Here is a 27,621-nt window from a genome sequence, read left to right on the forward strand (position 1 = left end):
CACGCCTCATTCCGCGATGTGACGTTGTACGGGAACATGGCGCTTTGGAGGAGAGGTGTTTCATGATAGTCAGGGCTATTGATTAATTTCCCTTAGCTATGTTCATTTAAATAACATTAAGGTAGACACACCGAATATGATCGGTCGTCAAAGGTGATCGCTCCTTTTGTCTCCATGGGCAACGGGACACTCCATCTCGTAGCGGTGTTTGCTGTCGTCAGCTAAAACACTTAGCCTTGACATGCTAGCTGAAGCTAGTTAGCTGGCTAACAGTGAGTCGCTAACGTTAAACAGACAGAAAATATGCGTGTTTGTGTAGCCTACACTGGGGTTAAATGATTAAAACACTTCATTTAGTATCAAACCAGCCATTTACTGTTTAGGACGACGATTCCAATTAGCTAGCATTTTGTTAGCTAAGCTAGGAGGATGAAGAGCCGCCATGGATGTGTTTTGTTGCTGGCCACTGGGATTTTTCTGTCGGCGTTGTGTCTGTCTGAAGGTGCTCCTCTTCTGTATCCTCACAAATCAGGTGAGACAGCTGACACGGCTCAGCGATTGTTTGTTCACTCACTGAAACTCTTTCCTATCCAGCCGCCAGCGAGCGGATGTTTGTGTCTGCTCATATTTGCTGGTAGCTGTTGCTAATCAGCGGCTAAAAGCTAACAACACAACAACCTGCCTGCATTTCCTGCTAACCAGCGACGCGTGTGATCAGTGTGTGGATCCTTGTGCTAATTGACTTTGACATGTGTTTGATCACGAAGTTTAAAGGGATATTAATTCTACTGTCTGTCTGTTTATGAAGTGGTAATAATGTTTATGAGGGATAATCGACTCAGTTCCTTAATAGCAAACAGGTAAACACAAACATCACACTTCACCAACACTCTGGTAAATACTTATTAACCTTGTCTAGTTTCATTCTGATTGATTTTTAACGCACATGAGTCAGTCATCAGGCAGCAGAGTTAATGGAGAACAACCCGTTTTAACTACAGGTAATGGGATGTTTCACCTTTCACTGGGTTGGGTCCAGTCTTTGGCATTTAAACAAGTTTATGGTACAGTGGAATAGATGTTGGCCTACCAGCATGGAAACACTGTTTCTCATTGTTTAGAAGTGAACCTTGAATAACTTCTTTGATGTTGATTATAGTGTCCTGGCACTTGTCCCACATCACAGGTTCTGTCACGGGTGTGATTTTCATTTGATTATTTTAGGATGAATGAAAGTCTGTGCCTGGAAGAAAACAGTTTGCCATATTGTCGTGTGCCAACGCCAGAGCTTGTTTCCAGAATTACAGAAACAGGAGGAAACTGGAAATGTATGAAAACAATTCAATTCCACCAGTTTTACTTGGGATACTAATTAGATGTTATTGTTTTGTAATTGATAGTGTATTAACAGAAAAATAATTGATGACAATTATGATGATGGTTTAATCATCAGTGGCATTTATCAAGTAAAAACTTTAACGTAACATAACGTTTTGGCGGTTACAGCTTCTCAAAGATTAGTATATATTTGGTTTCCTTCATTTCACCGGATTATAATTCCCTTTAAAGTATTTTGACTGTTTTCCAGACAGAATTAGGGATTTTGATTAATCAAAAAATAGTACACCAATTCAAGTAGATGACTCAGTTACTACAACAGTCATTTGTTGAGGATGCCCCACCTTAGAGACAAGGGAATAGTTTCAGTGTTTCACTGTTTTTGCATCTTCTCAGAGGAAGAGGGTCACTGTGGCCTCTCTTGGTATAATGTAACCAGCATCCCTGTTAGAAATGAATGGATGCATACGTGAATATTGGTAATGTGTAACCGTAACACATTCCAAGCTTATCAGGACCAGTCAATGATTAGCAACAGTGATGTTTACATAATTATAATACAGCTTACAGGAAAGTTATGTTGCAATATGCGCATGCTTTTTATGCTTTTATTACATAGCAACCTGTTCTTTGCTCCACTTCCCCGTCTGTGTCCAGGTGTGATACAGTAATACCTGGTTGTTTAAAGTTTGTATTTAGGAAAATAAAAACATTTGGATTTAGGATATGAAGTACGGGTGAGATCACACTTAAAAGAATAGCTGGAGAGGGAGTTTCAAAGCCGGGCTTCAAGTGACATGCGCTTTGTTTACACATATCAAACATGGGTAAGGGTAGATAGGTAAGCTTTAACTGTAGTAACAGGAAGGTGATAGTGGCATGTCCAGTTTATAAGTCAAGGTGGACATTGGCCTTAACCTTCCACTGCATTACTCAGTGACTCAGGCTGTGGGGGGATGCTGCTTTCACAAACCAGCTTATCATTTATGTTGCTGTCAGGGGATGAGGCTCCAGCCACAACCCCCTTTACCCCAGTCCATTTGCTTGCTTCATTTAACATATTTAAAAAAAAAAAAAAAGTATATTAAAAAAGAGAAAACACATGCGGATATTGACCAATATACATAGTGTTTTATGACTATGGATCCTTCCAAGGGCAGCCACAAGTATTGGCTGCTTCAGATCCCTGGGCTCTTCATTTGATCGATGAGGCTCTAGCGCTTCCTATTTTAGCAGGCAGACAAATCTTAGCCTGAAACCCAAACATGTCAGCCAGACAATGCTGTCCTTCATCCTGCATGTAACCGAAAGTGCAGACATCCACTGTTGTGCACACTGGTGGGTAAAATCTGCAAAAAAATGGGTCAGCTCCCCCTCTGCGTGAATGCCTACTGAAATATGTAGAGGAACCGAAATAAGACCTGGCAGCTCCCTGCCGTATTGGTCCCAAAAACCAGTTGAGTCATTTGGTGGAGCCTGCCAAGTCATAATATGAACCCATGACTCAGATAAGGCCTAACTGAGGAGAACTGATCCCATGTAGAGCTGCCGTGACCCAGCTCCTGTTTTTTCTATCTGACTGCAGCTACAGCCTCTCTGGGAGTCCGGCACTGCCTGGAACCCCGCCGCGCTCCTGAAACAGACAGGAGGTGTTTGTATCAAAAAGCTGCCTGCAATTACAGCCACATGTTTTTCACAGGATTGTTGTGAAGTTTTTAGCTTTGGCTTTATTAAAGCCAGCTGGAATTCTGAACAGTCCAACAAAATGACAGATTTTGTTTGCTATAATTGTAGATGGAGAAAGTGTTTTGTGAACAAACCTTCATATTTCTGATGGGACTGGAACAGGGCCATTACGATGGGGTTTATGATTAGCTCGATCTTGTCTTTATGGAAAGTCTTGCCAGTCAACAATTATGAATCATATGTGGATGGTCTTATCCGTGGCTTAGTGTAAGACCCGACTCAGGGGTTTCCTTTTCTCAGTATGAGGCTGTGGTGGTACCCACCTTGGTGGGGGTGGGGGTAGTGGGCTGCAGTATGTTTACAGTTGTAAATCTTTATGACGTTTGTATTTATCTAAACTGGAGAGTCACTGTAGCTCTGTACCTCACCAGTTCTACTAACAACTCGCATAAAAGTAGTGAAGCATTTTCAAATTAAGAATTTAAAGATATATCGCAAGACGGTTAAATCGTGATACAAATATGTGAAGATTCAAATCGGTGAGATTAAAAATGAATGATGATATCTATTGTGGTATCAATTTCACTTCACAAAAGGAAACATTGTTTTGCACAGTTTATACCCTACCTCAGAAAAAGATAACGAAAATAAAAGAGAAATTTTTGCCTGTGAAAATCAGTCTGTCAGTCTTTTCATGAGTTGAGTGTCGTTACAGTCTAAATAGAGATTTTATGCTAAGGTACTGGCTGTGATTCTCACTGAATACACGGACAGGATTTCCCCTCTGGGATCAATAGAGGCTTATCTTATGTTTTCTTATATTTAGTTTAATTTCTCTTTACTGGAAGGCTTTTACTGCTCTTACTTTACATTTGCCTAATGTCACATTGTTTCTTCCCTCCAGACAATGTTAATTCCTCTGGATCGCTCTCTCCATATAGTTTCCTATTTGTTTGTGGTTCTTATTAATGAATGTTAAGCAGATTCAGTCTGTTATGTCGAGCTGCGTCAGTTCTCCTCCTGTTCTTTCTGCTTACAACTGTAACACAAAGGATTTGTGCATAACCTTTCAGTAGCCCATATAAGACTAAGCAAGGCATATCGCCTCCCTCCTGATGCCGATGATGAATTGCAAGGTCAGCAACACTTTAATTTAACAGTTGTAAGTACACATCTGCATTTAGAGCTACATCCACTCGGCCTGTGTTCTGACTATAAACCCATTTAATCTTTAATGTCTCTTCTCATCAATATTTCACCACAGACACGGTTTCTCTAGTGCAGTCTTTAGTACAGAGGTGGTGTCTGTGCAAGTATTCCCGTGGAAACATTTCCATTTCAGGTATTTCAACCATTTACAGTTTGTCCCACAGTATACCTTTTTTTTTTTTTTTTTTTTTTTACTTTTCCTGAAGGCCAAGTTGCCTGTGCTGTATTTGACCGAGCATGATCTAGAGTTGTAATGTTACACTGGATCTCAGCGGTAGGGGAAACACAACTCACAGTTTGAAATGTATATCAGTTTGGGAAAACCTAAGGCACTCAAGACATTTGTAAAAAAAAAAAAAAAAGGATGCAAGATAGACCAGATTAAGCAATCCTGTCTATTTTCGTCTGTGATAGCTTGGCGTACTGTCTGCAGTAGACATGAAATGAATATCAATCATGGCTGACACTTTGGATCATATCTAATGTTCCCTGGGGAGATAAAGTGATTGCTGCTCATTTCATCTGCTGTGCTGTCTGAATACACAGCTGCTCCATCTGACCAGAGCTGACTGGCAGTAAGATCACTGCTCAGCTTGTTGTTTGTTAGACTAGCTTTTAGCCTTTGCAAGTTCTTACCTCAGGTTAAATTCAAGAGAATATTTTATTTATAACACCGGGGGAACCAGGACCAGATTAATTAATGCCAAAACGGGAGAAAAATAGCTAAATCTGTTCTTCTTTCCCCTCTTTCTGCTGACAGACAACAACAACATTATGCATTACAGCCATTGTCTGTTGTCAGTGTGACACATCCCAGTTTCTCAGCTCGGTGTCAGCACTTTAAATCTCCTTTCTGTTGCCTCCTACTCTCCTTGTTTCAGTAAGGTTGGATGCATTGTTTAGATGTTTTCATTGACATTCAGTTGACTTTCTATTTCTTTTGACATCTGCAAGCATGTAAAATAGATCAAAAAGGTTAGCTCAGGATAATAATAATCCCCCTGCTGCTGCACTAAGAGCATTTTTTTTTCTCACAATAAACATAAATGCAGATTAAAGATGACACCTGTATAAGCTATCCAGAGAGATTTGATTTTAACATTTCAGGACCAGACTGTGTCCAACGAGAATATGCCATAATATGGAAAAGCTTTGCACCATCCACACAAGAGACCATTTTCAGATTGATCCCATCCGAATGAGCACAATTTATACATTGTAAAAAATGTCAAAAAGGAAAAGAAAAGATAAGTTTTCGAATGAACAAGCTCATTGCAGACATATTGGCCTCAGTCTGGTTTCTCATTTACTCCAAAGGGATCAGACTGTGTTGCAGTATTACTAAACAAAATCTTCTTTATCTACTTGATGAGCTAATGTGACAACATGGGACAACTAGTAGTAGGGTTGTAGTTTGGATGTATTCAGCAACCGCTTTCATCTGTCTGGAATTTGTAATTCAGCAGAAGGAGACTCAGCAGGTGTTGATCCTCCCTCCAGCAGACAGGATGTACCTGACAAGCTGCGACCAGTGGGAGACAGAGTAAACATGGGACGGAGAATGGGGAGGAGAGTCTCCCACGAATTCTCACCAGTCTTTCAGTACACACTCGTACTCTCTCAGTCATCCACACACATCATGCCCTGTTGAGATGTAGAGGGCTGAGATTATGTTCACATTTATTATCATGTGATACGATATAGTGCAATTACAAAATAAGCTTCAAGTGGAGTAGATTGGCTCAAACATCTTCTGACTGTTCATTCACATACAGCAATGACTATAACAGGCAGACAGTACTCATACCTTTCAGATGAGCTGTTAGAAATGAGCAGTGACATTTGGGACCTGAAAAGACAAAGTGGACAAGAACATGGTTGAGCTTTTGTCAGAAAGAAACAGGCATTTTTTAAATACTTTGTCTGTCCATCTTTGTAAGCTTCCAATCCAGGGAGAACATTTTTTTTTTTTTTAGTTAAAGGCTATTGCCTACACTAAACAATTCTGCCTTTGTAGCATCTTTTAATTTTTCTAAATAATATAATTTGAATGGTTTGCACTTATATAGCACCTTTCTATTCTTATTCCCACTCAAAGCTCTTTACACTACATGTCACATTCACCCATTCTGCAGATGCTGCAATCAGAAACAGAAACTAATTCATTCACACACACTGATGGCACAGCATTGGGAGCAATTTGGGGTTCGCACACTGCGATACCTGGTTTTGAGGAGCCGCAAATCTTCTGATTAGTGGATGACCCGCTCTGCCTCCTGAGCCACAGCCACAACTTAAATTTATTTGCTATATTGCTGACTCCTTTTAAAATCTAAATCTGCTATAAATGTGGTTTGGCTACCTACTACAGCCCACTTTTATTTCCTTTATTAGCACGTTATCTGTGTTTTTTTTTTTTACAGGAATATACTACAGACGCTGGAATAAATTGGGCCTCTAATAGTTAAAATATGTGTGTGTGTGTGTGTGTGTGTGTGTGTGTGTGTGTGTGTGTGTGTGTGTGTGTGTGTGTGTGTGTGTGTGTGTGTGTGTGTGTGTGTGTGTGTGTGTGTGTGTGTGTGTGAAGCAGTCTCCAGAACAAAGACGTTGGTGGCACTGAATTGGAAATCGGTTGCACTAAAATAGAAAGCCTCAGCTGTGCGTGTGTGTTGGTCAGCATAGGTGTAGTGAGAGGTGCAGCAGCTGAGCAACGCGGTGGGTGGGTTGCAAGACTGCTGTCAGCCCTGCCACTCACTGCTGGGCCAGCAGCATCCTCACCGGCGCACACCTACACCTGCTGTCACCACTGCTGCACCATCAGCTGCTTATCAGCCAGTGGAAACCGCCACAGCTGTCTCCGAATGGCTGATTAGGGATAGAGGTTGCTTGTTCTGGTCTGAAGAAGTCACAGTTATTGTCACGTAATGTTTGCAGACATTGTAAACCTTAAGTGAACCTTTTTTTATATTTCTTCCCTCTGCAGAGGAGTTGCTAGTGAAAGAGAGCAGGGAGCTCAAGAAGTTGCAGGAGCACAGTGCAGTTTATTTTTGTTGTCAAGCTTTTTGTTGTGGGTGGATTTAGAAGAAGAGCCAATACACCCCTGGCGTGCTGTATTACTGTCAAACACACTTATGTTTATGCTCATGACAAGGCTGTCGGGTGCTTTCTTTCATTCTCTTCCGGATACATTTGGAAGCACAGCGATCATTGCGAATGATTCAGCATACTTTCTGTCTGTCCTTCTTTTCAGGTGGAAGTACAGGGGACACGTTGTCCGTGTCTCTCTACCTGTCCCTGGTGGTGTCGCTGACGGCGCTTGTGGCCTTGGTGGTGTTGCTAGTGAACTGCGTGACCTGCTGCAAGGAAAGGGAGATCAACTTCAAGGTGAGAGTCCTGGCAGGCAGGTAGCCAGACAGCCAAAGCTCCACCTGCTCCCATGCGGGCTGCCCACACCTACAGAATACAGAGTGCGGATGGATCGTAATGGACAGCCACTGTGAATCTAGCTCCTGTTGTGAAAGATGTGCACTGTAGTGTCATGGCAAGCCTGTTTTAATCCCTTCTTGTTTTTTTGTTGACGCAGGAGTTTGAGGACCACTTTGATGATGAGATTGACTTTACTCCACCGGCAGAGGACACGCCCTCTATGCAGTCCCCAGCTGAGGTGTACACCCTCGCTGTGTCTCCTGTGGCCCTGCCTGGACCCCCACACCTCCAACCTCCCTCCCTCATCGCAGGTCAGGCCCATGCACACTCACAGACAAATTGATGTGTGTCCAAACACTTATAAAATTTAAATTCTCAGTATACAGTCCTTTTCAATCCTAAATATTTAGAAAAAATATATGGAAGTTTGTTGTGTTTTTGTGACTGCACTAACCACATGCAGTTTCTTGGGGTTAGGTTGCCTTGGTCAAGGGCACCTCGGCAGTGCACAGGAGGTGAAACTGGCACCTCTCCAGCTACCAGTCCACACTCCATATTGTGGTCTGTGGGACTTGTACCGGGGACCCTCTGGTTCCCAAGCCAAGTCCCTACACAATGAGCTACTGCCACCCAATAAATCACCACTCTTATGAGTAGCGAATGCTCAAGTTGAAGCCTGTTCATTAGTACAGTCTTAATTAACAAGGTTTGTGGTTGTTTCACAGAGGGATCCACAGGTTTCCAGGTAGCACGCCACAGCTTGAGTTACATCCAAGAGATTGGAAATGGCTGGTTTGGCCAGGTAAGATTTGTTTTCTTTAATTCACTTTTTGAAGCAAGGCAAGGCAGTTTTATTTATAAAGTATGATTCAGGTAGATTCAAGTTAGGGTTGAACACATTTAGCAGCCTAAAGCCTGCTGAAGGTGTCTGTTTGAATCTGTTATAACTGGTTTAGGCACATATTCTCTTCCTTGTTCTTACTGCTTATTCCATGACTCATCTTAAGGTTGATGGGTAAATACATGTTCTCCAAACAATCCTCAGTTTGTCCAGAGTTTGTCACATTTTTTTTAAATCTTTTGCTTTTTTTCCCCCAACCGTTTGCTCTGCAGTTGTTGGCATCTTGTGACCTGAAACATTCTGTTTGGCCTATTTCTCTGTATCTTATTAAGTCTGAAGTGTTGTCATGTATCAACAGGTCCTTCTGAGTGAGATCTACACAGATCCAGGTGGAGCCAGAGTGGTGGTGAAGGAGTTAAAAGCTAATGCAAGTGCCAAGGAGCAGAATGACTTCTTGCAGCAAGGGGATCCGTACAGGTAAACACCCTAAACCCCTTGAATGAAGACTATTATTATGTTTCTGTTGTTTTCAATCAGGCGATCTTTAATATTAGATTAATTACTGATAGTATTTTATATTGTGAGTGGAAGGACATGCTTACAGTACATGTGGACAAAAATAGCCATCACTGTAATGTTAGCAGCACCCTCTACCTTTCCTCTTGCACACTGCATTAGACTTAATCTCCTCTCAGATCTTAAAGATTGCCTAAGATTGACTAATTAACATCAGTATTAACAGGTTTCATGTTATTTTATCTATGCAGAGTGCTGCAGCACCCAAACATCCTCCAATGCCTGGGACAGTGCGTTGAGGCCATTCCCTTCTTGCTTGTCTTTGAGTACTGTGAAATGGTGAGTGACCGCATTCTGTACTAAATGTTATTTATAACAAACACCATCAACCCCTTTTTAATCTACAAAAAAGAAGTGTTTGAGAAACTTGTATTACAGCCAAAATTAATCATTTTAAATTCATGGGAATTAAATTGATGTACTTTAAATCTGCAGTGTGTAATCTTGTTTTGCCATTGTCATTGTGTACAAGGGTCGAGGGATTGCAAGAAGGTTTATTTCCTACTTGCTAGTTCAGCCCTTCTTCACTTAGAAGGCTTCATTAATTGAGAAATCTGAGAATTAGCTCTTGTCAGTCCGTTAAGCTCACAAATTCACAGGGCAAGACCCCTTTAAATACTGTCCAGCAAGCATTGCATAGCTGACCCGCCCTACTGACCAACTGGACTGAGAGCCTACTGTCTCAATCCCAAATTAGCCCTTGTTCGTCTTCACATATTGAAGTGACTCAGGCTTCATCGTGGCAGCTGATTTTATTCAATGTTTCTTTACCTATCCTGGGTGGGCTGGGCTCTGACTGCTTGGAGCTCCCTCCCCTCCCTCCTCCACTGCTCCCCTCCCCCTCCTGAAGTCGCATAGCTAGTCTAAGCCTGCGACCTCTCACATTCCCACCTCCCCCAGTAAAGCAACAAGCTCCATTTACGCTCCCCTGGTATCGGCACCGCCAGTTGCTGTGTTTGTGCATTTTTATGGGTAGCACCTTGTGTATGTTAGAGACTGTTGAGTTGAGTCTAAAGTAAATTAAGCTGTTCTCAACGAAACTTATGGGGTGCCCAGCGACGAATGCAAGCCAAAAATGTTCCCCTAAAAATAAACTCCACCTCGGTGTCTGTTTGGTTCAGTAACCAAGAAATAGAAAACACTGCACTTTCTAATCCAGCCTGTAATGAACACTTAACAGTCAGAGAAATGTGGATTCAACATTTGAGCTTAATTTGTTGTAGTGATGGATAACATAATATTAAAGTAGGGACGCATCAGTCGATATTTGCCTTGTCGACTGACGTCGGTGAATGGCATCTTATTTGCCGTTAAGCCGACGTCAGCCGTCAGCCGATCTGTTGTGTCACGTCAGTTTTGCGCTGGCTAAATGTTGTGCTGGTTATTTTCAACTCGGATATTGGAGAAATAATCAACTCTGTTTTCCAGCACTGGCACAAATTACATGCAAACACCAGTGTGCTCCATGCAGCAGCAAGAAAGGTCTTATAATGTGATGTGATGTAATCCATCAAAGTGCAGCCTCAAAACGTACCTTACAATTGACTCAACATTCCTTCTGCTTACGTAGTCTTCATGACTCCTCTATATGTCTGTTATAATTGCTATTGATTAACACAGACTCCAGAATAGACTTGCAACTAGTTACTATTTTCATTATTCTTTAAAGCGGCTACAACATATTTTTATAATGATAAATCAAATAACAATGTGAAAACGAGAATTATCGCCTGAATCTGCGACTCCTCTCTCCTTCGGTTCACTTTCACTGCTCTCGTGTCGTCATTTCGGCCACATAAAGCAGCTGTTTTCAATGAGCAGCTAAGGAGGCAGATGTTTACCTCAGTAGACCAAAACAAGGTTAAAAGAGGGTGAATATGGAATTTATATTCACCAGCTGACCAGAAACACGACTCCATATGAATAAAATATTGCCCTATAACTGCTGAATGTTTAAATAAGTAACCGTTTGCCAGCAAGTTCAACTTAAAAGGCGATTATGAGTTAATATTGTGTTTACAACTTCCGCTGCCCCCAAGTGGCCAAAATATATTAGTTATTGCAGGTGTAATCTATAAAAGTATTGGCCGATCATTTACTGTATAGAATTTCAATAATGTTGTATTACATTTAAAATTAAAAGTGTTTCTTCATATTTGTGAAATCAAAAGCAGAGAGTTGAATTAAAATACTTATTTGACATGTGAGTGAACTGTTGAATCAGATGACCCTTGTCCTACTCTGGCAGCAGTAAATCTTGTATGTGTGTGAGTGTATCAGGCTCAGGTGTGTCTGGTGCACAAGAGGCGCACAGGTCCTCCCAGTTATTACGTCTTGATGCCAGGATGTCCTTTCTGTGGTAACCATTAATGAGCTGGCACAACCTGCGCCATAAAGTTTGACTTCACAGTTGTTTTAAAAGGTAAACATCGCACTGGTCTGGCTGCATTTTCTGTAATTTATTAGTTCCTTGTCTGCAGCGTGGTGGAAGATTTTCATCTCTGCTCCTTGGATGCTGAACCACATTTTTTGTGCTTGCAGGAAAAAGGAAGTGCATGTCTGCTGCTTAGGTGACCCAAATGCATTGAGTAGTAACTCCACCCCCCACCTTGCCACATTTATCCGTACTGGCAACGTGTCCAGCAGGATCTAGTTTGGCTCACGTTGCCAGACATTGCATAACTTTGTTGGGCCAGGGTATTGTCAGCTGCCCGGGCCTGGCCGGTGTCCTGGCATTGTGGTCTTTCCCAGCCAGCTCTATTAACATCTCTGACAGGAGATGGAAATGAGTCAAGGTGAATGACTTATCACAAGTGTGTGCGAGTCATTAGGGAAGATAGTGTAATGAAGACCAGGTCCTGTTTGTTGAGGGTGATAATGTGTGAGGGGAGCACAACTGAGTGATGTCTATGCTCGTTATCCCCTGCTGGATAAAGAGTTTTTAGGATTTCGTCCAAGTGGGATCTTGTTTTACACAATACGTGTTTTCTTTCTTTCAATACAGATCGAGTTCTATTTGGACTACTTGCACATGAAACTTCAAAATATCAGTTTCAACCTACTTTCATGTTGAATTTAAAGTAAAAGACAACTTGTCTGTGGCCTCTTACTACTTCAGGCCATGTCAGTCATCCCCTAAGATGCCGAAACATGAAATGTGACACTGCAGCTGCGCAGTGGACAAGATGAACCCGAAAAAGCCAATATACTGTGACGTTCCCTGTGACAGCCTGGTGATTGATGATGGTTTTTCCGTCCCGTATCACCCGTGCCGGGTAACCCTGACTCAAAGCATTTTAGACATCAAAATACATCAAGCAACTGGTGCAAGGGCCGCAGAATGTCACATACCATAGCGTGACTGACGGCTTCTAATGCATGGGGTCTCCAGCCTGGTGCCAGGCCAGGACGTTAGTCAGACCCATCTCTGGTTCAGGGCCTCAGATGTAAGCCAGCTGACTTTTGGCTTTCAAAAAGCTGTTGATCTCCTTCATTTATTACGATCGTTAAAGCAACAATCCTTGTGGTGTTATGGAAGTGCTCTTCATGTTACTGTCATGGCATTTATTAAGTTGTACGTTACTGACCATGCTGTGACCACAAGCAAATTGAGCCTTAAATTTCACCTGGTGGGTGCAGTTCTTCTGTGGTTGATGTTCTTTTTGACTTCCGTACATTGATTGGCTTTATCGGTGATAACTTATTCTTTAAATTAGCATTGATTTAACAAAGACGGTTGGTTACACTTGTTGCCGTTTAAACAGTGCAGCTTGTTAAGTGCTCGGGTTTCACATTTCATTCAATGGCCCACTTGCTCTGTTTAGCTTACAAGTAAATAAACTAACAGTAATCAGAATACACACCCTGTTTCTAGTATCAACTTGTTGCATGGGGGGGGGCAAGCACTTAAAATAGCTTGAACTTCTTTCTTTCTTTTTTTACATAACTAAATCATGTGGTGTCTGAGCCAGACATCAATCTGTTCACTGGTAACTTGGTGCATTCTTGTTTATTCACGGGTCAGACACAAGGCTTAATTGTTTTGGCCTTTCACAGTTAATGTTGTTTCATTAACAGTACTGGACCCCCTCTCCTGAAACCCAGGCTTAATCACCTGCTGTGGAGCCTTCACAAATGAGGACAGGCAGAGGGTATCAATTACCATACATTGAATATAGCTCTTCTCTGAAGTCTGCTTCTCAGAGCCGTGTGTGTTTTTGTGTGATAGTTTTTCTCTGAGTATGCAGCGGTGAATGTGGTTCAGGCAAACCAAGTTGCTTACGTAAGACGACTGATCTAAGCTGCTTGTAGCGAGATCGCTCAGGGAAAAGTAAACTCTTTGTAAACACGCAGACACTCAAACACAAACTTGCACGCTCTGTAACTGCATGTGACTTGGAATTTTTAAGCAAAGCGCCTCGTACATTATAGGACGCTGGTATGTGTACAGTATGTTCTCAGTAGCTCTTTCCTCGGGGGAACTCGGTTCAGCACATTAAACTTAAATGGCCCCATGCTTTCACATTTTGGAAGTCAAGTCGAGTTAAATATACTGCAAACATTGTAGTGAAATAAAGTACAATATATACAGTATTGACAGTTTCTCAGCCATTGTACACCCTGCTACTTGTTGTTGAATGATAACTACAGGTGTCCACAGACATTCCCAACCAGCTCTGGGTTGTGAACCTGCGCAGGGCTGAGACCCTTGTTGTAATTCAAATTTAGAGTCCCTCAGGACTCTGTCCAACCACAAAGAGCCCTGTAGCAACTCCTTGTTCCAGTTTCTTATATTGACTTCTCACAGCACTGTGATCAGTCACACTGGTAACATTACACTTAATATCACTCACTAACCATGCGTGTATGTTTGTGATGTTAGGATGTAATTAATTAACTCGTGTCCTGCTGGCCTCACGGGACACCTTGTTCTTTTCTTCCCCTCCGCTTGTGAGCTCCGAAACCCAACCGGACAGGGGCACAGTTTATTTCACTGACCTGAGCTGGACTCTTATATTTATAAATCTCTGTGACACAGCGTAGAGGTCCGTTAAACAGCGTTACCCTTATTTGGTCCTCTCACACATCAGCAGTAAGAAGTGCTGAGGAGACAGTAACAGGAGAGTCTACTGCCCCTGTGTGGCGGACTCTGCACAATGCATTCAAAAGAGTCACTTGTTCAATTATTATTCCTATTGCTGTAATACAAATTCTTCTGGATTTATTGAATGTTTATGTTTGATATTGATGAGCTCATACAACTAACTGTCTGTCTGTCTGTCTGTCTGTCTGTCTGTCTGTCTGTCTGTCTGTGTGTCTGTTTTCAGGGGGATTTGCGGGGCTATCTGTCTCAGCAGGATTGGATGTTCAGAAACGCTGAGTTGCTGCAGCTGCAGAGGATGGCCTGTGAAATTGCTGCTGGTGTCACTCACCTTCACAAACACAACTTCCTGCACAGGTAGCACTTCAGAATTGCAACACTCAAGCAAGCTCACAGGTTTTAACCCTCTAAGCTAAGCATTGTGCTCTTCATAACACTTTGTCTGTCAAAGAAGACAGCTGCTGTTTAGGGTAATGCTCACTCGCTCAATGACATTTAGGCACAAAAACATTGTAGTTTATGTATTTTATTTATAACCTCGACCACTTAATGAGCCAAAAAAAACATTTTCTGCACCAATTTAATTTATTAGATTAGTAGTTTTTTAATTAAATATGTATTACTTAATTAAGGAGTTATTCTCTTTAAACTATATTTTTAAATACAGAAGGATAAGTGATAGGGTTTTTTTTGTCTCATACATTTTAACTGTTCTTGTCCAGTGCAACATAACTGTCATTTGGAATTAAAGATTTGGCTGAAATGTAATTTATTTAACATTCATTTTCATTTTGATGTTGCATCTTGTCAACATTCATAAATATTGGTGCCCTAAATGTTTTGATCAAGACAGACTAAAACATTTTTCATTGTATATGATTATTATGTACGAACTGTACTGTGTATGTAATGTCACTTGGTAAATATATAGCCACAAACATCATAAAACATGATTGTCAAGACATAGGTCAACTGTTAGTTTTACTTTAGTGCTTACTGTCCAACCAGTCTCAGGAGTACCAGTGTTCTCCAAAAAAGGTGTGTACAGCAGAGAGGCTGCATTTCATTTTCATTTTTACCCCAGCGAGCACTGGATGTCTGGCTACTAGCAGCCAGTAGGGTGCAGGGGGTGTTGGGAACTGGTGGCTTGGGCATAACATACGATGCTCAGCTCATCAGCTCTATTTTGCATGCTCAGAATAAGCTCAGGGGGTTCCAATTACACAGCTCCCATGCATTGCCACAGTGTCAGCTGTCCGTTGCCAGAAGGATATGATGATTCTGCTTTTTGCTTGTAAAGGGATAGCCTCATATTGGGCGTTGTGTTTTAATCCTTACAACTCAATGGAAGCTCTACAAGCCTTCCCTCCGTGTGGACTAATTTAATTAACAATCGTAAAAATATTTTCGTGGCACTTTTGTTCTAAGGCCGCAAAAGTTAAAACAAAATTAAATGTTACGCATTGCAGTCACAGATTGAATGTATGTTGACGGTGCTGTGCTGGCTGATATCCAAAGCTGAAACCTCAGCTTTGCAGTGCAAGGGTGAGAATGGTGTTGCAAAAGTGCAAAACACATACTGGACTGTGTGCCATGAATATATTCTCACTCAGAAATGACAGAAGGAAGTTTCTTTTAAGGCATGGTTCAGTGATGTGTGTGTGTGTGTGTTTGTGTGTGTGTGTGTGTGTGTGTGTGTGTGTGTGTGTGTGTGTGTGTGTGTGTGTGTGTGTGTGTGTGTGTGTGTGTGTGTGTGTGTGTGTGTGTGTGTGTGTGTGTGTGTGTGTGTGTGTGTGTGTGTGTGTGTGTGTGTGTGTTTGTGTGTGTGTGTGTGTGTGTGTGTGTGTGTGTGTGTGTGTGTGTGTGTGTGTGTGTGTGTTCAGTATTGCCAAGATTGAGATTTTTCCCTCATCTCTCAGACTTTAGATTATCAGTTCATTTGAGCCACATATGTCTTAGTATTAGTATTTCCTGGGTTGGATTTTTTTTTTTAGTTTAGTCAAATCTCTCAAACACAATTATCAAAACATTAGTCATGTCTGAATCACTATCCACAGTTTTATTATTATGATGTTACAGAATGTTTTTCGTTGTTCGTAGATGTTTGTAGAGGTTGAGGTCATGTCGTAAATAAATCCTCTTTATCAGAGCAATAAATTATGGCATGCAGTACCAACTGGTACTTCTCTCCAACCAACAAGTAGTTGATCCTTTACAGGTCAACAACAATAGTCAAAAACACCCCCACTTACTGATTATTATTAAGTGTGTTTGACAGTTTGTATTCTTTCAAGCATTAAAGGACCAGTTTGTAGGATTCAGTGGCATCTATTGGTAAAGTTGCAGATTGTAACCAGCTAAATACCACTCGCCTTCCAAGGGTGTAGGAGAAACTATGGCTGCAAAGAGGATGCGCTCCCTCTGTAGATAAATACATATATATATATATATATATATATATATATATATGTATTTATCTTTTTCTGAGTGAAAATATAATTGGTTTTGAAAGGTGATAATAAACAGTTCTTGGTAGTGGGTATAAAGTTTTTGACCCAAGGGTTATTTGCTTTTTCTCTTGATCACAGATAAAATCAAGAGGCAGCTTGGACCTGAATCTGTGTCACTGTATGTTCAGCCAACAGCAGAGGACAGGAGAGTTTAAAATACATCTCAATTTATCTTACAGAGGTTTCAGTGGGTCTGACAGTAGCTGAGCCATGTACACGCAGGAACACTGGTGTCAGCAGTATTCGTGGTTAGGCGAGTAAAAGGACTTGGAACTTGTGCACAGGGAATGCTGCAGAGCTAAAGGGAAATCAAAGCCTGCCTCTTCAGTCAGTGTGAATGAACTACCATATGGCTGCTTAATGTCCGGAGAGAGCGACGGAGCTTCTTACGCCCTCTCCTAGCAGCCCCACAAAAAGTTTGCAGAGCCTGTGTTTCCCTCTAGAAACTATATCCTGCTGCTGTATGCACGAGTCAGGAATAGCCCCCATATTAGTCTTGTTGCAACGCGAAGAGCAAATGCAAATGACAGAAGAAGAATGTCTTATAGTTGCCAAAGTCATTTGTGATCCTCGCCAGACTCGCTTGCCCTTGATTCTTGCGAGGTAATCTTAGCCCTTATGGGTTAAGAGCAGATGGTGGATTCCTTGTTGATCTTGATGACATTGATTTTGTAGTCACTTCCCCCTGGTCTATGCTTTAACTTCACTTTATAGACACAAATGACAATGCACAGGCCAAACAAAATTGAGTAACTCGGACAAGAACAAGCGTCAGTTGAATACTTTCACTCCAGAGATGGTCACAAACTTGCCTGCGAGCTTCGTATTCAGTGAATGATTTGGTAATTGTGAATCTTGAAAGTATTTAAACCATGTCTTTCTTTATGCTCTCATAGTGATTTAGCTCTGAGGAACTGCTACCTGACTGCAGATCTTACAGTCAAAGTAGGAGACTATGGAATTGGACCCTACAGATACAAAGTAAGCATAAACCTCAATTTCAGATATTTTCTTCCTGGAGATTTTGTTAATTTCATCACTACTGTATGAAACTGCATATTCATGTCAACATCAGTGGCTGGTTACACGAGGATACTGTACATTAGGCTGGTTTTACTCTTAAATAGACATGATCCAATCAAACTTTTTATGGCTGATAAATAATGTCATATTATTTGAAATGATTGAAATGTTCTGATGCAGATTGCCGGCAGTAATCCAGTAAATCTTATTGTGTTGTGTTTGTGTGATCACTAAACTGACTGAAAAGAAGAATGTATATTAAGAAACAGCTGATTTTAGACACATTTGCTCACATTGTGGGCATTATAAACTCATAGAAAAAACAAATGAAGACTTCTTTGCTTTGTAGCATTTTAACACAGCCCCCCGTAGCACAAAGCAGCCCAGCTGATCGATTCCCACCACAGCTAGATGCGCCATCTGGTATCTTAGTGAAGCTAGAGAAACTTACAAGGATGTGTGGGGGAGACTGGGCATCTATGACGGATCAGGCAGTGAAAACATTTTGTTTGTTTTGCTTAATTTCTAAACTTTTTTCCTGGTAGAAATATTTTGAGACCACTGATCGAGCCATTTACAATATTTCCATTTGGACCATCTCTACTCTTGGATGCATTTTAAGCTTAACTATTAGCCACTCTACTCCAGTCTATCTATGAACAATTACACAGTTAGTTTGGAGGGAAAAAAAATACTGTTATGTGTTGTTTAATATTATTGTAACTGTTAGATTCTGCCACAAGGCACACGTGAATGAGAGTTTTGTAGTGTGAAGCACGATAGCCATGTCTTTTTGTTTAAAAAGAGCCACGAGAACAGAGAAAGAGAACAAATACTTCCTTCTTAAGCCCGTACAGGACTGGTGTTACCAAGGGACCTCATGTGACACAGGATAAGCAAAATATGCTGCATTTTACTCGAATTCACTGACATTTTATCCTGGTTGGCATGTTAATGAAGCTGCAACTATTGTGCCACACTCTCAATTTAAAGACACACTTATCGTTTCTGCTGCTTGCTGATGCTGCAAGTATTTAATAAAGTCAAAGGAATGAATCGGACACAGCCAACACAACATCAGTACTGATGTATCGCCCCAGATACTTTCAGTGACACCTGAACCACATTATTGTAATAGAACACGTTTCGGACGAGTCACATTAAAAGCTGTATTTTGATGTGCGTTTCAGTTGATTATGTTATAGATACAATACTATAGAAAAGTAAAAGCATATATATGAAAGTTTGTTTGTGATGTTGGAGAGCTCTGTGTGCGTGCACCTCATAACTAAAGCTGCCAAACTGATGTTGTCGCCCCCTTCAATTTTCATTATGGACCAATCTCTGTGCTGAAAGGTGGAGAAAAGCCTGAAACACTGGAGACAGCTGCAGAAAACACTGTAAAAATAACTTGGTGCTGATCTTATAATACATCCATGACCTGTATGCAGCAACACCATATTCTCCCCCCACGTGCTGGCACTCCAATCTGACTTGTTTGTCTGAAGTCTGCCTTTGTGCAACCAGTTCCAGATGACCTGACAAAAAAATAGACCTTTTTCATCGTAGGCTGTTTGCTTTTGATCAATTATAGTATAATTATATATATAAGTATATTTTGCTGCTGAATTAATATCGTCTCTTGTAACCTCTCTTGTAACTTGACACACTGCAAATGTCCTAAGGCATTCTGTTTGTTGATTCCTTAATACTTCTGATCAGTTTAGCTGTCTGAATTTAATACTCATAAGGTCACGCACTGAATCTATTTATGTAAAAAAGTGAGAGTGCACTGCCTCAGTGAGAGCTGATAAACAGCTAAAGTTCTCCTTTTGTAGAGTGCTTTTAATGAAGAGGTGTTTGCACAATTATTTGCCGTGTTTTCTAGAAAGTTACAGCTTGTAAAATTCACTAATTTTGTGTGTGACTGAAATGTTTTTACAATGTTATTATAGGAGGATTACATCATCACAGAGGATGATGTGTTCGCACCTCTTCGCTGGTTGGCTCCTGAGCTGGTAGGCGAGCGCCATGGGGGTGTGATTACTATGGAGCAGACTAAGCCCAGCAATGTGTGGTAGGTACCAGATTGCAGCTCTTAACTGAAACTAGAGGACATTTTAAAAAGAAAACATTAATCCTAATGAGTGAGCGAACCAGAATAATTTAAATATATATTTTGAATTATACCGAGAGAAAGGAAATATGTATACCGCCTTATTGTGTATTGTAATAAGGAAGGTATGAAAGATACTCCAGCTAGAGTCATGTAATCCAAATACACATGTGAAGTATATTTGGAATGAGTATGACAGTAAATTGTTCTGCAGTACACCTCTGGCTCATTGCTGAGAAAACAAAGCCTTTCTGCTAATTCCAGAGCTTGTAAATCCCTAACAATCTGGATCATTTCCAAAAGAGGGGGAAAAGACACTGACACTGCACCAACTAAGCATCTCTCCACACTGTACAGTCTTTTTAGCCCCTCCCTGACTTCACGACTCATTGCCCAAATGCTTTCTGGTCATAAATTGCAGAGTAACATAAGATAGTTGTAGTTACAAGAGCCAGATTTTACCCCTGAAACAAGAATATATTGAGATTTGAAATGTTTCCCATCTAAAGGGCAACTCGCTTATCATAAGTGAAGTGTTTAAGTTTGGCTCTTGCCATCATAGCTGCTTTATGAATCATGCAATTTATTTATTTTACAGTACCGTTTTCGTCGGTTTGGATATTCACAACAATGCAGCTGAGTTGTTTTATGGTTTTAGGTCAAGAGGTTAAGATCATTTGCTGAATTTGGAGTGTGCAGGATTAGTTTTGTCCTCCAGTAAATTGCAACAGCTATGTTATCCTCAATTTCCTGTAGGGCCTTGGGGGTCACATTGTGGGAGCTCTTTGAGAATTCTGCACAGCCGTACCCACATCTGTCTGACCGGGAGGTCCTCAATCATGTGATCAAGGATCAGCAAGTCAGACTCTTTAAACCACAACTAGAGCTTCCTTATTCTGACAGATGGTGAGTCTTTGGAATATGTCTATTAGAGCAAATTAAATACAAATAGTTTGAATTATTGAACTTATTTGGCTGTTTATAATGTATCCAATAAGAGTCTCTTTTTTCCTATAACTCCAGGTACGAGGTCCTGCAGTTCTGCTGGCTGTCTCCAGACAAGCGGGCTACAGCAGAGGAAGTGCACCGTTTGCTTATCTACCTGCGCATGCAAGGACAGAAGGACATAGAAGAAGATTTTGAGCAACGGTGGGATGCTCTCAAGCCTAACCCTTCCGCACGGCAGACCACTGTTAGCCACTCCTCTTTCCCAATCTTGGAACAGTTTGCTGATGATGCCCTGCGACAAGAGATCGATGAAGTTCTTACTGTTACCGAAACGAGCAAAGGTCTCAGCTTTGAGTATGTTTGGGAGGCAGCCAAGCACGACCACTATGATGGCAACCATGGACGTTCAAGCATGGACACAACTTTGAATTATCACAGCATGTTTTTTCCTGTTTCCAGTGAAGACATCCAGGCTCATTTCCCTGATCCTGTAGGCAGAGTACCAGGCAAAGAAAGCGGTAACACTCCATCAGGAATTCCTGGGATTGTACCAGTGTTTGATGCACAAAAGCCATGTAATGGAAATGAATATTACATACAATTGGAAGAACAAGGGGAGAGCACTGTTGGGGACGATGGGGACAGAGGGCAAGACATGGACTTCAGTTCAGGCCGGCAAGACTTTGTCATTCTCCAAGATGTCCGTCTGGATGAGTCTAGTACCGATGCTGATTTTTTCCACCAAAGTATTGACTCCAAGGATTCCTATTTACCAGACAGCCACATCTGGTCTTCTCTTGAAAATGACAGTCCATACCACACCAACATTTTCACTGAAGGGGGGTCCAAGCAAGAGGACTCTCCTTCCTGGAGGAAGAGTTTCATGGAGCTTCCAGAGCGCAATGGGAACCCTTTCCATGAAGGTGCACCTTTAGAAGTTGAGGAGGTGGATACAGATAAAAGCTATGGGGATTCTTTTTTAGGGGATTGTTCAGAAGCTCCTCACCTAGTGGATTTTGTGGAAGTGGAGGGGGAAAACACAGATGTGAAGAGGCTTCTGAACAACGAAAAACTAGCTGACAACTTCAAGTTTCTCAAAGACCAGAGCCTGATGAAAGACGAATCTAGATTCTCAAGTCCACAGGATAATTTTCTTTTACCTGGTGTAGCCCACGAACCAGAAGACACATTCAAAATGCGTTCTTGGGACAAACCTGAGGCTTTAGGCAGCTTAACCACAACAGACACTTATTATTTAAAACCTGCAGCAAGTAGCACATCCTCAAGACAGGAACTTTTAGACTCTCCAAGTGCCAGTTTGGGGGAGTTCAGTCAGTCTCTGGTAGAAAATGAAACACTGGTGCCTTCCATTACAGTGGTCACAGAAGATGACACAAGCAACCAGCTGCCAGTTAGAAACAGTTCTTCCACCGGAGACCTTGGTCTGTTGCAATCCTCAGACAGAGGTATTGACTCTGGTTTTGATTCTACCTCAGAGAGGTTTGAGATTATCATTAGTCAAACTGATGACCACTCCCCTGAATTCTCTGAAAGTGCCACTACAGACTTATTGTGCACAGATGCCAAAATTCCCAGCCTTGAAGACGACTTTGGAACCTCAAAGCATAATTTTCAGCCCACAGAAGGTAAAATTCCTGAAAACCTGCAAGTCCAAGCATTGCCCTCAGACGATGGAAACAATGAAGACCTAACAAGTAACGATCTGTTGAGCGAACTAATTGAGGATGTAGAACTAGAAACCACTCTGTCTGACCATGAAGAATCCTTTATGGATACCAGTGGGGGTCCTCATGACAGATCTTCTCTGTTGGTCTCTGGGCCATCTTTGGACCAGATCAGCCAGGACAGTTTACTGGAAGACAGTATGTCCACCACTCTACCAACTGTAGATAATTCAGCTGAGACGCCAGACTCTTTAGACTCTCTGGATATCCACAGGCTAGGTGAACAAGGAGAAGAACTAAGTGCTCAAATAGCCCAACACAAACTCCAGCCTCCGTACAAAATATCAGACAGTGGGTATGAGACAGAGAACCTGGAGTCTCCTGAGTGGAACTCTCAGCCTAATGTCAAAGACCACTCCCCTGTCAAAAACGGCTTAAGTGTTGCCAAAGAAGAGGAGGAGACAGAAGAGCCCACAGCTGCGACCAATCTGGTTCCACCAGAAATCATCATCTCTGAAGTAGAGGGTGTGCTCGACGCACACAACGAGGATCCCAGTGAGGTCCAACAACCAGATCAAGTAGCCCCCGCCGAAGAGCCAATCATGGGCAGCAATTACAGAGACTCCGCCTACTTCTCAGACAACGAATCAGAACCTGAAAAGAAGGCTGAAGAAACAGTTGCGGGAGGTTCTAGTGAAGTCACGTGGCTGAGGAACTCTACCGACGTGGTCAGCGGGGCTGCTGGAAGTCCAACACTGGAGGCTAATGTGGAGAGAGATGTAGATTCTTTACTTTCTCAGCGAGAGTCTTCTGTAGCTTCTGAAGTACCTGCAGATGGAGAAACAGCCGATCCTTGTATTGGGAGCATATTAGCCAAGGCAGATTTCACAGAGAAATGTGAGAAGGAGGTGGCGGAGTCAACCAACGATCACAAAGAAGATGGAAACAAACCAGAGGTGTTAAAGGACGTAACGTCTCCTGATCAGCCAGACCCATCAGAAGATCTGGAAACCTCAACCCCACTTCCTTCTGCTACCCCATCAGAGCCATCGCCAGAGAGCACAGGTCATGCTAAACTAACCAGGACCTACGCGAGTGACGGTCATAAAATAAAAGAGCCGGACATGGAGGGCCGTTACCTCGGGAGGCGGGATGGCTCGGGTTTAGATGGACAGGAGGATGGCGTAGATGCGGACGAGGAGGACGAGAACAGCGATGATTCCGACGATGACATCCGTGCATACCAGCTACACAGCTCCAGCTCAGAGAGTGAGGATGACGTTGTGCATACGGTGCCAGTCATTGTCTCAGACGACAGCAGTGCGAAGAACCTGAAGAGCTTGTTGAAACCCACCACGCTGAATATCGAGGCATCATCTTCCCCGTTTCCCCCAAGGAGCAATGCAGAAAATTCTAGGAGAGCTGTGTCTTTCTTCGACGATGTCACAGTCTACCTTTTTGACCAGGTAAAGTATTGTTTTTTCTTTTTTGTTGTAGGTGTAACTAGTAAGCCACTGTTGTGTGGCCATTCTAATTAAAGTCCAACTCTATTCTGATTTAGGAGACTCCTACTAAGGAACTGGGTGACCACTCTTCAGGCTCAAACAGTCAGGTACCAGAGTTCAGCAGCCCGATGCCCACTGCCAGCTACCTGAACCGGTTCACCAACTCAGAAAGCTCCACAGATGAAGAAGGTAATGCTTGAGACCATTAAATGTATGCAGCTGCTGGAAATAGTCTTTGCCATTATATACCCAGAGTCGTTTATTTCATCCCTACAGGTGGTGGTTTTGAGTGGGATGATGACTTCTCCTCCCCCACACCTGCCTTCCTGCCCAAGACGGATAAAGATCCCGTATCAAAGGTTATGTCCTCATCTGCAGCATCTCGCTTCTCCTCCCCACCCCCGGCAGTAGGGCGCGTGCTAGAGCCCAGCTGGACCAGTTCCTCAAACTACTCCCGTTTCTCCATCTCACCGGCCAGCATTGCCAGCTTCTCCCTCACACATCTCACAGACTCTGACATCGAACAAGGAGGTAAGTTAAGCATGCAGTCAAACCAAACCTGTTTGGGTTGTCACACAGGTTCGTAGGAATAGTTTTACATTTCGGGAAACACGCTTATTAGCTTTTCTTGCTGAAAATCGTATTAAAAGATCTACACCTCTCTCGTGTCAGTACGGTAAATATGAAGCTATGGCCAGCAGCAGCTCAGCATAAGTCTCCACTGGTTGCCTGGCAACCTGAGTGTAACAACACTTAGAGTCCATAGTCCAGCACATAACCCATGTCAAGGCACATGTTGTTTTTACACTTTTCTCACAGATCTACCAAACGAGGCCATGCTCATTGGGGCTCATAATGACATTATATAGTCACGCTTGAGTAATATTAATCAATCAGTCAGTCAAACACATGTTTAAAGTCTCTTCATCCTCTTTTGTTCACCCCAGGAAGCAGCGAAGATGGAGAAAAGGACTAGTATGATAAATGGAGGGACCATTTATCATCGCGCTATTGAAAAATGAACCTATACTCGCACTTTTTGGGAATGGAGGAACTGCTGAATTAAGGACAGATGACACGGTTTGTGGGGCAAACCGTGGATGCTTCTCTCAGGCAGAACAATTCTTTACCTACATGGAGATGGCCACAAGAACAACGGCTGCAAACTGACTTTCAGCAAATAAGACAGACGAGGCCCAGTCCCGGTCTGTGCCACATCACCTCTCCAGCTTACATCAGTGTGTGATTTCAGTTCAGTGCAATTCCTCTTGGATGAAAAAACAAAACAAAAAAAACAAAAAAAAAGATGTTTCTAAATGTTTGCTTTAAAGACTCATCAAGCGCATTCCAGGTGTTTGGCTGCTTCTTTTCGTTGTGTGTCGAAGTGCACTCCTTTTGCAGGACTTTTGCATCACCCAAAAAAAAAAAAAGACTTCAACACACTGGGCTGGCAAATGTATCACTACAGCCAAATAGGAATAAGCTCTTTGATTTCAGCAGACCTAAAACTGAAGATTCAAGCTTTTCTTCTCAAACATTGTTCATTTTTTGCTCCTTCGTGTTGTGCGATTATTTCAGTGGTTGCCTTTTTTTTTTTTTTGGAAGATTGATTTCTTGGTTTTTTTGGTAACATCTTGTTGGGTGTTAGTCACAGTCTCTTAATTGGAGAGAAGCTATGTGTGGTATCCTCCTGTAGCAGCAATTGAATAAGAAGGGGTTGATATTTAGGAAGCGCCATCCATGCATAGGATGATTGGATAACTACCTTAACTGAAAATCCCTCATCTACAGAGTTGACACACTGTATGTTCCTTTATTTATGTTTTAGAGGAACATTTACACTAAGTAGTTTCATATTTTTGAGACATCTCAGTGAGAATGGTTGGTGTTATTAGACAAGGATTGTCATATTAATCCTTACAGAGGTTATCCAACTGAAAGACACGTGAGGAAAAACGTATTCATTTTGTAATGCTTCATTTTATGCTCTGAAAATGCGGAGGGAGTTGCTCGCGTAGTTTTGTCTCAATTACTTGGTCACTGGGTTTTTATCGCAGTGCCTGTGATGCTGTAAAACAAACAGCCGCACTCCTCCATTTACTATCACTACAACAATTAAAAAATCACACGTTTCGTGAGATTGTGTAAAAAGTTGGAGATTTTTATTTTTAAATGTCGGAATGAAGAAATGTAATGAGCTGTTTGTAAACAAATGTGCAATGAATTTCATTAATTAGTTGAAATTTGAGTTCATAGGAAGACCTGGTGAACGTGACGACGTTTCTTCAGTAATGTGCAGGGACTTGAAGCTTCACTACTAGAACAAAAAAAAAAACACTGCTGCTTTATCAACTTCAGTGTCATGAACAGAGTTTGTCTGCCTTTTTTTTTTTAAATTTCACTTTGTGTCAAACTTAATTAACCTGTTCAGATGGCATTTTTTTCCTTAAGGACCCCTTGTCCAGTTGCAATTTTGAGCATTTCATTATTGTATCTCATCATTTGCGGGCCATACATCGTCTCTGTGGCTGTACAGCGTCGGTTGGGGATGTTTCTGTGTGAAGCATAATGCAAACAGTCGTGGAGCGAGACATGCTCCCTTCAAGGTTTCCATGTACAGCTATAAACATGTTCTTTGAAACTGTAAGTTATACAGTTGCTGTATGGTTCGTTCTTTTTAATGACTCAAACACCTAATGGTTTTGTCACTTCACCTGTAGTAGATTAAGACCATCTTCCCCACCCCATACAGAAGGCACTGTACAGTATCTTAGACAATGTTAACCTCTGTTTAAAAACCAGCATCCTGTGCTTCAGTTAAACTTGAACATTTATTTAAGGAAATCTTGTTTTATTTGACTACAGTATACATTTGCTTAATCTTGCACATTTGAGAAATGTAACTTAATGTTGAACTGTACTGATGTATGTAAATGTTAATTTTTTCTGTCTGTAAATGGGAAATTATGTAACTGAGTTATAGGTATGAGGTTTCATTTTGTAACTTAAAGCTGAGTTGATCAGAGGAACATATCACAGTCGTCGACTAAAAGCAGTTAAATTAAGACACTAAAGCAGATGTGAAATCATTCTGTCCTTTAAACTTGTAGATTTTAAAAAATATTTTTACTTCATATTTATCATGCTTAGTGTAATTGAATGAAATGTTTATAATTACACTGTTTAATATGAAAATAAATGCAAATGAACTTCTAATTTCAGTGTGATTGCTGCGCAGTCTGTGTCTGGTGCCCCGCCAGTTTTCCCGCCAAGCGAGGAATGACCCCTGGCTACAAGAACTGGCTCTGGCTGTGGAATGTAATCGCTGTGTTGGGAAGGAGCCAGCACTAGTGTGGGTGCTATTTAATATAGTTTGGCTCTAAAACAGTTTTGAAATGTAACCCCTGGGTTGGAGTGGGCCAGGGTGACGAGCACTGGGCAGGTGAAAGGGGTAACTCGTGAGGCCTCAGGTGAGCGAGCTCTGCTGTGGTGGAGTATCGGTGCAACTGGAGAGACAGCTTGTGCCTATGCGCCCAACTGCCAGTGTGCCCACCTGGTAGAGTGCATGTCCCATGTACTCAGGCTGGGTCCTTGCTGCCTTTCACTCAGTGCATCCTTGGATAGGCTCCAGCCCTCCAGGATGGATAGAAAAACATA

At 41.8% G+C, this 27,621-nt stretch overlaps 1 protein-coding gene across 1 annotated transcript; it reads left to right on the top strand.

The window, feature by feature from the left end:
• Positions 1–27,180, top strand: lmtk2 (lemur tyrosine kinase 2). Its single transcript, XM_051387499.1, has 14 exons — positions 1–532; positions 7,484–7,617; positions 7,817–7,970; positions 8,385–8,461; positions 8,859–8,977; positions 9,268–9,355; positions 14,404–14,534; positions 17,584–17,668; positions 19,666–19,787; positions 20,583–20,732; positions 20,850–23,925; positions 24,021–24,153; positions 24,241–24,495; positions 24,912–27,180. The coding sequence occupies exons 1-14, from the start codon at positions 430–432 to the stop codon at positions 24,938–24,940; spliced, it is 4,656 nt and encodes a 1,551-aa protein (XP_051243459.1). The 5' UTR covers positions 1–429; the 3' UTR covers positions 24,941–27,180.
• Positions 27,181–27,621: the final 441 nt, after the last annotated feature.

This window comes from Dicentrarchus labrax, unplaced genomic scaffold (assembly GCF_905237075.1).
Source record: "Dicentrarchus labrax unplaced genomic scaffold, dlabrax2021, whole genome shotgun sequence".
Taxonomy (NCBI): domain Eukaryota; kingdom Metazoa; phylum Chordata; class Actinopteri; family Moronidae; genus Dicentrarchus; species Dicentrarchus labrax.

Bases quoted from the DNA above. Each gene is read 5' to 3' on its own strand.
- lmtk2 (XM_051387499.1), top strand. From the start codon at position 430: ATGAAGAGCCGCCATGGATGTGTTTTGTTGCTGGCCACTGGGATTTTT. The intron at 533-7,483 runs GTGAGACAGCTG...CCTTCTTTTCAG, and splicing joins TCTGTATCCTCACAAATCAG to GTGGAAGTACAGGGGACACG. The intron at 24,496-24,911 runs GTAAGTTAAGCA...TGTTCACCCCAG, and splicing joins CTCTGACATCGAACAAGGAG to GAAGCAGCGAAGATGGAGAA.